This window comes from Sparus aurata, chromosome 6, assembly GCF_900880675.1.
Source record: "Sparus aurata chromosome 6, fSpaAur1.1, whole genome shotgun sequence".
NCBI classification, from domain to species: domain Eukaryota; kingdom Metazoa; phylum Chordata; class Actinopteri; order Spariformes; family Sparidae; genus Sparus; species Sparus aurata.
In genome coordinates, this window is record NC_044192.1 from 6,025,243 (window position 1) to 6,036,093 (window position 10,851).

The 10,851-nt window shown below is 43.1% G+C and overlaps 1 protein-coding gene across 1 annotated transcript; it reads right to left on the minus strand.

Moving 5' to 3' along the window:
- Positions 1–224: 224 nt before the first annotated feature.
- LOC115582719 (actin-binding Rho-activating protein-like) lies at positions 225–7,154 on the minus strand. Its single transcript, XM_030418855.1, has 2 exons — positions 6,121–7,154; positions 225–1,207 (listed from the first exon to the last, which is right to left on the minus strand). The coding sequence occupies exons 1-2, from the start codon at positions 6,742–6,744 to the stop codon at positions 770–772; spliced, it is 1,062 nt and encodes a 353-aa protein (XP_030274715.1). The 5' UTR covers positions 6,745–7,154; the 3' UTR covers positions 225–769.
- Positions 7,155–10,851: the final 3,697 nt, after the last annotated feature.

Consider the following 10,851-nt stretch of genomic DNA (forward strand, 5'->3'; position numbering starts at 1 on the left):
CTCGATCAATATTTTGGAAAGAGCTGATTTTTTAATTTAATTTAAAATTTAATAACATACATTTAAATCACAAACAAAATTAGCATGTAATAATAAGAAAAATTAAATCGTAAATGAGTCTTAATTTATCCTTCGTTCATTTATTCTACCAATTTTCACAAATGACCAAAAAAAGGAAGAAAAAGAGGAAGAAAAACAAAACGTTGGTCACATTTGCTGCTTCGTTTTTTCATCTATCTGAAACACCAGAAAGTTCAGATGTTCTGTGACGAGGACCTTTTTAGCGTAGAGGACCGAACAGAGCGTCTGAAGCTCGAGTGTGTCTGTGATTGATGAGTTTCTGCAGTCACAGTCTGAGTCGAGCTCTCCGGCGTGACTGACATCGTGGAGGATTGTCGTGGCTTCTAGTGTGAAGCGTGGTTAGCAAGGCGAGCATGGTTAGCATGCTATAGATAGCTTCCCTTTCACCGGATGACCTGTCAGGTATATGAGAAGAACTAATGAGTCTGCTGAGTGTGTGTGTGTGTGTGTGTGTGTGTGTGTGTAGCCTCCACGTGTGCACTCACATGCCTTTTAATAATTTATGACTAGTTTTGTGTCCAGTGTTTCTGCTAGTAAATCTACAATTTCCACACAGATTTCTCCCTCTTCCTTCCCTTTTCTCCTGTGTAGCATCACTGCTAGCACTGCTAGCATTTTTCCTCCCGACGAGCTCGTGTGTGGCGTGTTTGCATGTGTGTTAATTGTTCGTAAGACATCCTGTCCGTCCTCAGTCCCTCACTGTGATGATGACGTGGTCGTCCTGTCCCTTCCACAGCATCTCCCCTTCGAAGTCCACCATCTTGTGTTTGCGGCAGCGCAGCAGGATGCCCACCACCTTGTCCGAGATCTTCACGTAGCGATCGAAGAGTCGGCCGAAGGATATGACGGTCCTCCCCTCCTTGTCCTTGAAGCCCATGTCTTTGATGATCCACACCATCTCCTCCATCTCCCTGTGGATGTGTTTCTGCGCCCTGTCGCCCCTCTCCGCCGTCCTGGACCCCTCTTTGGGCCGACCGTAGCCGGAGTCGCCCTTGCGGAGGCGCTGGGCCATGGAGAAATCGTGGTCGAACTCCTCGCTGAAGGGGTTGAGCTTCTGGCCCTCCATGTGCTGCTCCGACCACTGCTGCCAGCGGTTTTTGATGTCGCCCGTAGTGGCAATCTTGATCTGCAGATAAAGGATGGTGGAAGGTTAACATCACAGTTTAAAGAGCAGCTGATCATCTTATTACGAACAAACAAACAAAGCACAACTGATTTTGTTGCCTTTCCTAACTTGCATTTTGTATTTTTGTATTTTGTGTTTGGACCTCAGCTTGCCGGCCTCTCATGCCTTGCGTTTGGGTCTCTTTTTGTTCAATCGTTATACCTCTGTGGCCTCGGTGGAGCTCTGTCACGTCTGAGGAAAAACCCCCGGTGATGTCACAGTGATGTCACGAGGGTAACTTTTGCTTGAGCTTACTAAACAAAAACCTTGAGCAGAAAACTGTAGCGCTGAGAATATGGAGCTCGAAAAGAGTGCATTTACATCGCAGGGGGATTTCGATGAAGGAGACGGTGTTGCATTATGGGAAATGTAGGATCCAGCGTTTCTGTGGCTTTAAACATACTAGAGACTAAAGACGGAATTATGGAAGGGTGCTCGCTTGATGGAAATGGCATGTTTTCACTTTCCACACTTTCTTTCGTGTCATGTCATCTAAAGAATTTCGTCATGTCAAGAACAACGCCGTATTTTGTCGGGCAGTGTGATAGGACTGCACACAAAGTTGTCAAACGGACATACAAACCAATCAGGATGATGTAGTGCAACTAAACAAACCGGCAGCCTGGTAATCATGGAGACGGGCTGAAACCTTTTGTGGCAGCAAAAATGTGATTTCTGCCGGGAGGTTCTCGTCAAAAGTGTCGAGCACTCGTCCAATAAATGAGTCTAAACATTCAGGATATCTGTGACTCTGCTGCAAAAACTTGCACATTGCACGCGTCTTTTTAAAATGTATCTCCTGCAGAACTGACAATTGTGCAAAACAAGTATGTGAGTAAGCGTTTCTTTATAATGGACTACATATCCCATAACCCCTGCTGTTTCGTTCCCTGCCTTGAACAGCTTGTTGCGTTCTCTGTTCAAACTATTTTGCTGTCATTTCTCTCAGATCGAGTCTGCATTGGCCCCGCCCCCTCCTGCCGGTGTATAAACATTGATTAATGACCCCCACAATCTTTAAATAAACTCGTCGCTGTAATTGATCCCCATGTTGGCCTTTGCTCTGCACTCGGCCACATACACTCACGGAAAAACATCTGTGTCTGGTCATGTACACAAGCAGGCACGAACACGTTTACATCCTCTGGATCCATTAATAGGTTTTATGAAAACCAAAGCTGGCTGTGTTGGTTCTGAACGGCTCGTCGGTGATTTTCATGCACCGTTGTAACTTTTGATGATCTCAGATCTCATCCCTCCTTCCTCCTGTCTTCCCCGTCCTCTGTCATCAAAATCTTCTTCTTCTGCTTCCTATTGAATCTTTTCTCCCCCCTCTGTCCCTCCTCCTCCTCCGGTTCTCCCCCTCCTTCCACCCTCTCCTGGTATTTTCCACAGCATGTCCGGCCTTCAGATCAGTGTCACCGTATCTCTTTGGAATTTGCTCCGTGAAAAGTGAAGACCTTCGTCGAAACTCTGTGAACCTTCACAGTTATAATGCTCCTGATCCCCCTTTTTTTTATTTTACCACTATCTTTAGTTCTCAGCATTTCTTGCGGTGATCTTTCTGCTGCCCGATAGTAACATATATTAAAAGCACTCGTGTGTTACTTTACTCGAGTATTTCCATTATAAGGTTGTTTAAACATCAAACTTTATAGCGAAACATGACATTTTCCTGCTGGTTGAAGTGACTTGTTGTCTCTCAGATAAAAGTTTTCATTCAAAACATATGGCTTATATAATATAAACAATAATACTAGAATATTCTACTCAACAATATATTAAATACATTCAAATGCTGCTTATGACATCAGTATAATTCAAGTATTACATGCTTTATACTAATTAGATGTTCAAGTGGACGTCACTCCTGATTCTGTGGATTTGCTAAAGTGAAATCATTTATCAAATCAGCTAAATTTGACTTTTGTTGTGTTTTAAATGCACAGTTTCATAATGGAGTATTTTACATGATGGTCTCTGTAGTCTCGGGGAAGACGAAGAGAAAGATCGTCGCTGACTGAATAAACGAGCTGACCTTAAAGGACAGGGTTCGTACGGGTGCTTGAAATCCTTGAAAGTGCTTGAATTTCAATGTTGTGTTTTCAAGGTCTGAAAAGTGCTTGGATTTTAGTTTAAGTGCTTGAAAGTGCTTGACATTATAACTCTGTGGCTTTCTCAAAATTGGGATCAGACTGGATAGTTAATTTCTGAAGTTTTTGCTATTATGAATATAATTTTAGATGTTTACAGCATAATACAATTTACATAATTGTTATAAAAAGTGAAGAAAAAAAAATCACAAGTATATATATTCCTTTAGATACGTATTTACCCCAGCCATTAGGTGCTGGAAAATCTTTAAAATGACCCTTAAAAGTGCTTGAAAAGTGCTTGAATTTGACCTTGAAAAATGTGTACGAACCCTGAAAGGACAACACAATTTCATACTGTTGTGGCGGACCCTGCCACCGTATTTTCCTCTGAGAAAAAGCTTGTTTTATCCACGTAGGGAAGTGTGGATGTTTTCTGAGTTGGTATTAGTGTTTAGAGTTTAAATTTCTTCTCCAAAAACCCCAGAGTGCCTCTTTAACGCTGAATCATTAATATATTCATTGATACATGGAGATAAAACCATGTGTGGCACGAGCGGAGTTTGTCAAGTCAGAGTCAGAGCTTTTTACTGTCTCATTTTGTGCTACTTGACTGTTTTATGTTCATCAAAATTGTTTCCAGGAGCAAAATCTTTTGGAGAACAGGGCAAAAATTAAACCATTGAGTGCAACAGGCCCAGCAACAAACAGTGGAAATGGAATATTTTGGTGAAGATACTCAGACAAGTGCTGTACAGAGGCGTCTGGACCTGTTAGAAGTAAATCCAGCTGCATCTTTAAAACTCTTAGACAGTGAAAAAAGACAAAGTTAACGACTAGCTGGTGAAGAAGTCGAGCATCCTGCAGCTAAAGAGCCAGATCTGTAAACTTGTGACCAACATATGTTAAAATCTAAATTGCCAAGAAATGCCAAGATTAATCAGTTGTAATAAAACAGTACTGATAGACTGATTAGCTGCTCATACAAATATAAATAAAAGCATAATAACTACGTCCCTCTCTGCCTTCACCCCGCTCCACCTGAAGGTCAGGGTGGCGGACGCGTCGGAGACTATTTTTATTTACGTATATTGCGTTGCCGCTCCGTCCAGCTCGTGCCTTTTTACGAGTTGGACTCGCTCTCTGGCGATCCCCCTCGACATGTGTTCTGGCTCCTCTGCCTTTTTAGGAGACAGTTTAGAGTCGGAGTTATGAAACTGTTCTGCTGTTTGGTTTTGGATTTCTTCAGGTGACATCAAAGAGACTTCTGATGAAACTTGTTTGTGGATATTTGTGCTCTGATTTAACGGGTTTGTCCTCCACTTTGGGACGGGAGCTTTGCTTATTGTGGTTGTAGAGAAAGCAGGAAGTCTCTGGTGAAAACACTGTCTCATACTTTTAAGATAATGAAAGGGGAATCATGTAAGGTTTGACTTCTGTAGCTGTGCTCCTCAGGTCGTCTATAAGCCTGTCACCAACAACACTAAACGGTACAAAGGACCAATTCTCTAACGACCTCTTTCACGGCAGAAGAGGTTTGGATGTTAGCCAGAGATGAAGTGTTTGGCCTTTTCTGCCATCGCTGTGTCTCCGCTTGTCTTTCTCTTCTTTGTAAGGACGAATTACGAAAAAGGGAGCTCCCCCGAGCAGCTTTCAGTGAAATCTGCAACAGATGTGAGCTGCATGCTGACAAATGTTGAATGTTTTTTAAATACTTTTTTTTTATCCCATTTGTATCCATTTTAATGTCATCAGTGCCATCTTTAAAAAACAAATAACTGGAACATGTCACGACATATCTACACAGGTGGAAAATGCTAATTGGAAATTGCAGGACAGAACAAATATAAATCATGCCTGAGTATCTCTGGCAGGCCGGCTAGTTCAAGTGCTTGTCTCATATTCACTCGCATTAAATCAATTTTGTCATGACTGCTATTTTAAGTTGATTTAAAGCTGCAGCGGAACAGACAGAGTACAACAGTGACGTATCGTTATCTACAAAGTTGCCTGTTTTTACTAAATCTCCTGTTTTTTCTTTAGCAGCTAAATTCTCCACTGTGATCACCAGCTAGCTGCTGTTTTTTTGTGCTAAACTGGTACATTTGATTTATTTAGTTGAGCAGTTGTCTCTTGTTGACGGAAGCCATGTTGATAAGAGCACAGAGACCAAACCAAACAGTGACTTGTACTGTAAAACCAAAACAATATGGTAAAAGAGGCTAAAAAGGGTCATTATTATTAAGGATCATCAAGGAGCCTTTTTCAAATTAGCCACAATTATTTGATGCATTATTAAATTGAACTAAAACAGTCTGGACAGTGATATCTTGGTGGGTTAGCATACTAACCAGCTAGCTTGTCCTTGTGCTAGTGGTGTAAACACTAGCACTTCCAGTCAGAACTGCTATCTGCATGGCTAACTGGGCTAACATGCTAAGCCTAGCTTACCAGCTACAGTTTGCAGGAGTTAGCAGTCACTCTGGTGATGTGTTGACAGGTGACCAATTATTACATATTGTACCTTTAGTATGAAAATATAGTTGGTGTAGCCTTAAAGGTCCACTGAAGGATTAAAGGCGGGTATCTGGGCAGAAATGGGATATTATATTTGTGTGTTTAATGACCTGATACTAAGAATTGTTGTGCTTTTGTTAGCTAACACTGTATATCTGCAGTGTGAGCCGTCCCTTCCCACTGTGTTGCACGGCCATGTTGTTTCTACAACAGCCCAAAACGGACAAATCACACGCTGATTCTGGGGAGGTTCTGTCACTCTACCTTGGGCCTGTTGCTCTGTTTCTTGGGCTGGATGTCGCCCGGCAAAGATTTCAGTTCACTGTTGTCGTTGACCTCCTCTCCCAGCCCGCTGTCCTCCGTGTCAACACTGCTGCTCCTCGACCCCAGCTTCTTCTCCTGGAGCAGCAGCTTCCTGTCTTGGATGACGCCAACGCTTGCTCCTGCGCTCTGTAGAGCCCTCATTTGGCGCCGCCGCGTTGGTGACTCATTCCCGAGGAAGGGCTTGCTCTCCTCGGGACCGGACTCCATCTTGCCTCTGATGGCGTTGACCAAGTCGATGCTGCCGCACTCGCTGAGTTTGGGCTGGATGGTCTTGGTCACAGAACAGGCTCGGATCTTACTCCCGCTGTCGTCGCCGGCGTCTACCGTGATGACACGCGGGGTGACGGTAAGTTTGACCACGTGGTCTTTTTTGTCTGCCTCATCAACCGATGAAGGCATCCAGCCGGTCGGGATGGTTTCCTGTTTGTTGCTGTGTTCGTTGGCCCAGCCCTGCCAGCTCTTGGCCAAGTTGGCCACCATGGCTGCACATTTTATCTTCCGCACCGCCCGTTTGAAAGCCTGCGGCTCCTTTGGTGAAACTGTGGCGGTCCCACCGCTGCTCATGGTGACGGGATGCTAGAAATTAATATCGTTGTTGAAAGTTTTTGATAAAACCTTGCAAAGTATTCCCACGTCTTTCGTCTTTAGATGTCCAAAGTACGACAAGTCCAACGTCACGCTGTTTTTTAAAACTGGTTCTGGCAAAAACTACTTTTGTCTGAACGGATATTTAGATTACTTGTGTTCCAGACTTGAATCTCAAGAACTCCTCACTCGCGCAAGTCCGTTCGTCTCAGCCTTTATAGGATCCTCACAGAAACATCCGGAGCCTTCCAGATCGTCAGTCGGTCAGTGGGTGAGCGGCTGGTGTGAAGAGTGTGAGGACTTTGGTTTAATCCCCCTGATGAAGCCCCTCTGGCTCCACACCGGCCTTTAAATAGGGAAAGGTCGTAAAGGAAGTGATGTCGCATGGCGTCCACGTGAGACAGAAAAGTCCGGTGTCAACATTCTTGTTACTGACACAGGTTCACGCACACACACACACACACACACGGTGACTGAGGAGTGGAATTTCTCCCAGTGGGATCCAGGGAACAGGTGTCCAGTGTTTTTAGCCCGGAGGTTTCTGTCCTTACACACAAATACTCTGAAACACAAACAGGCCATCGCTCTGAGTCAGCCTGCTATACTTGAGGGACCAGTGTGTGTGTGTGTGTGTGTGTTTGTACTGTATGCGTTCATTGTGTATATTTAGGGATGTTATCATTCAAATACACAACTTTCCTTTGTGGCTCGACCGGTAATGCTTTGATCACTTCGCTGCGTGAGTGTGAGTTCTCACATTGTGTGTCACACGCCAGGCGTCCGGATCGTGTGTGTTTTGTCGGCGTGTCTGTGCATGCAGCGCTGCAACTATTTCAGTCTCAGCGTATATTTGTAAATATGTGAGTGTGAAATCTGATTATGATTCATGTAGGGCAGCGCGGTGGTGCAACGGTTAGAGCCGCAGGCCGAGTCGCCAGGATGAAATGTTAGCTAACGTTTCTGCAAACCACTGATGCGTCATTACAGACAGAAACATCATGTCAACTTCACATTACATGTTTATAACCTGAATTTTATATCGGAAGTTGCAGAAGATGGTGGAGAAGAAAGAGAAAAGGCTGCCAAACTGGTCATCGCTGTTCACGTCTGCTTTTTGATATTTGTAAATGTGAACACACTCGATGTCTGTGATGAGGGACGAGTGACGTTTCAAATTTCGTGCACATCGTACCACTGAATATTTTAAACAACACCTCAGGAGAATTTCCAGCCACGTTTTTCAAAACAGGTACTATAAGCTAAAATATGAAGTTTTCCTCTTGCTAATCGAGTGGTTCTTGAGCCTAAAGCTAATCACAGCATTGTGACGGGAGAGAAATAGAAGTGTGAGCATAAAAAAACGTAAAGTTCCGACAGAAACACACTCTACTACCATTTACTCTGGCGTTTGGGTCGAGAACTGTAGTCTCAGCAAGAATGTTTAAAAACCAGCTGGATCTTTATGTTCTCACTGTGTCTGTGTGGGTTTCTTCAGGTGGTCCGGCTTCCTTCCACTGGCCTGAAACAGCTGGGTTAGACTCAGTGGCGTGCACAGACTTTTTGAAGGGCAGGGGCGAAAAGAAGGGCGCTTTAGCGTGCATTTTGGCTCCCAAGAGGGCAGTTTATCATGTTTTAACCAGCCAAGGGGGCAGTTTAGTGTGTTTTGCCAACCAAGAGGGCACTTTGGCACGCTTTTTTGGCTCCCAAGAGGGCACTTTAGCATGCGTTTTGGTTCCCAGGAGGGCACTTTAGCGCGCATTTTTCAACAATTTGCCCCCCCCCCCCTGTGCACATCACTGGTTAGACTTGAACTGCCCACAACCCTCTGAAAAGATAAAAAGTTATAGATAATAGATGGTTTATTGATTCATATTCTGCGTGTTATTCAGGTGTTAAAATCATTCTTTTCACTGATGGATTGTTGATCTGAGGTCATGATATCTCGTGAACCATCTTTGAAGTTACTCAGACTATTTATTGGAAGCTGTGTTGCAGAAATCTTCAATAACTTGGACACTGAATTCCAAAAACAAGAGAGGAAACACAACCAAAAAGCCAGACGTTTATCCTGACATGGAGCTTTTTTTCCCTAATTTCTTAAGGTTTCTCAAAGTAACTGGCTAATGTAAATGTTTCGCTTGTAAAACAGCCAGCTTTAGTCTTTGTGCATCTTCCATAATCACAAAATCAGTTTCTGCCCAATCAAGCTAAACAAAGACTTTACTGTTCCCAGTAAAACAAATGATATAAAATAAAAAAGGACATGTGGAATAAGATGAAACCCACTTTCTAGATCATGAAATCTGCCTTTTTTTTCAGTTTAGACATTTTTTCGGAAGAGGCAGAACAAGCTACCCACTCTAACACTGACATAACTATATGCAGAGGTCATGGCTTACATGTAATTATGTTTAACATTAAACAATCAGGTTTTCTCCCAAAATAACATCTTAAATTGGAACCAAATTAATTTATGTTATATGAATATCAAGTATCTGAAACGAGGTTGTTGGTGTTTGTTATGTACAAAGAGTTTCTCCCACAAACTAATGAACCTGTTTATATTTCAGCACATATTCCCCACTGATTTACTCTCATATCGCCTCGTTACATAATATGTAAAGCGTGATGTAAGTTTTTTTTCTCGGCAGAGCTCATTAGCGACCGTCAACGCAAACGCAGAGGACGGTGTATTAACAAAAAAAAATCAGCATCGACTGTCGATCGGGTGACGGAATGACTGAGAGATTTATCCTGCGATTACTTTATTCATTAGCACGAATCCTCATTAGTGTTCATTATTAGAAAGAAATGTGAGTGAACGTCCAACTACGGCTCTAATTCTTTAGTTTTTACTGCTGCTGTCACCTTTATGCTCATATTTTATGGCTTTTAATAAAAACTTATGGAGCAGAAACATGTCGATATCTGTCTGCAAAGCCAGAACACCATGAAGAAGCTTTTTTTAGTTGTTTATCAAGACATTTAGTTTGTTAAAATAAAATGTAAATACCGGCCACTCCAGGTATCGTTGACGGAGCTGACCAACCAGAGCACAGTTATGAGGAAGCAAATGTTGGATCATGATAATAAATATCTTTCAGTTTGTATCAGCCAGACAAAAGCCTCAAAGAGTCTCTCTGCGGACTGAAATAACCAACCAGGGGCCGTCACCGGCTCAGGTTTCTGCCATATAAATGTGTGTGTGTGTGCGTGTGTGTGTGTGTGTGTGTGTGTGTGTGTGTGCTTCAGGTTCCCGGGTCTCTTGCCAGCAGCTGCCTCACGTGCACACTCCCCACTGTGCACGGCACACGGCTCGCACGGAAATAGACTCGCATCGAGAAAGGTGCGAGAGCGCTGCCTGTAATGATACGAGTGTTTTGAACGACACCTAATCAGAGGAAATGTGCTTTTTTTGCGCCGCTTGTGAACTGTGAGACGCCGGCTGAATAATAATGTGGGGTTCTGTTCTGTTCTGTCCGTCTGTTCTGTCCGTCCCCGCAGGAAAAACTCTCTGTGTTCGCTCACCTGCAGGTTTTAGGATGACAGACTTTCTTCACTCTAGAAACAATGTTGACATGTTTAATCAGAATTCACATGTAGAAATTGTCTTCGTGTTTTGAAAGCGTTCTTCTTCCCATCTTTTTGCATTATGAGCACTGTCTTTTTCTTGAGTTTTTGGTTTAGTTGTTTGATATTTTATTTTGTAGTTCTCTCCTCATGTGTCATATTTCACTTTCCACTTCCTCCCTTTGTCTGTTTTCCCGCCTTTTCTCAGTGCACACCTGCGTCTCGTTAGTTACAACGAAACTCTCGCCAAAATGCAACCTGGGCTTTTTTTTTGTGAATGTACCCGAGTCAAACCTTCGTTTAAAAGCATAATTAGGACGAAAGAGGCACTTTTAAGATTTACCGTATTTTGGTTTTCGGGTCAAACTCATTTTCAATGGGAGTGCTACGGGCACTTTTACGATTGCATCAAAATCTCTATTTTTAAAACAGTAAGAAGGCTCAACACAACAGGAAACTTTGCTCGTAGTATCACCAGGGTCTCTACACATGAACACGAGCATTGAGAACATTGTT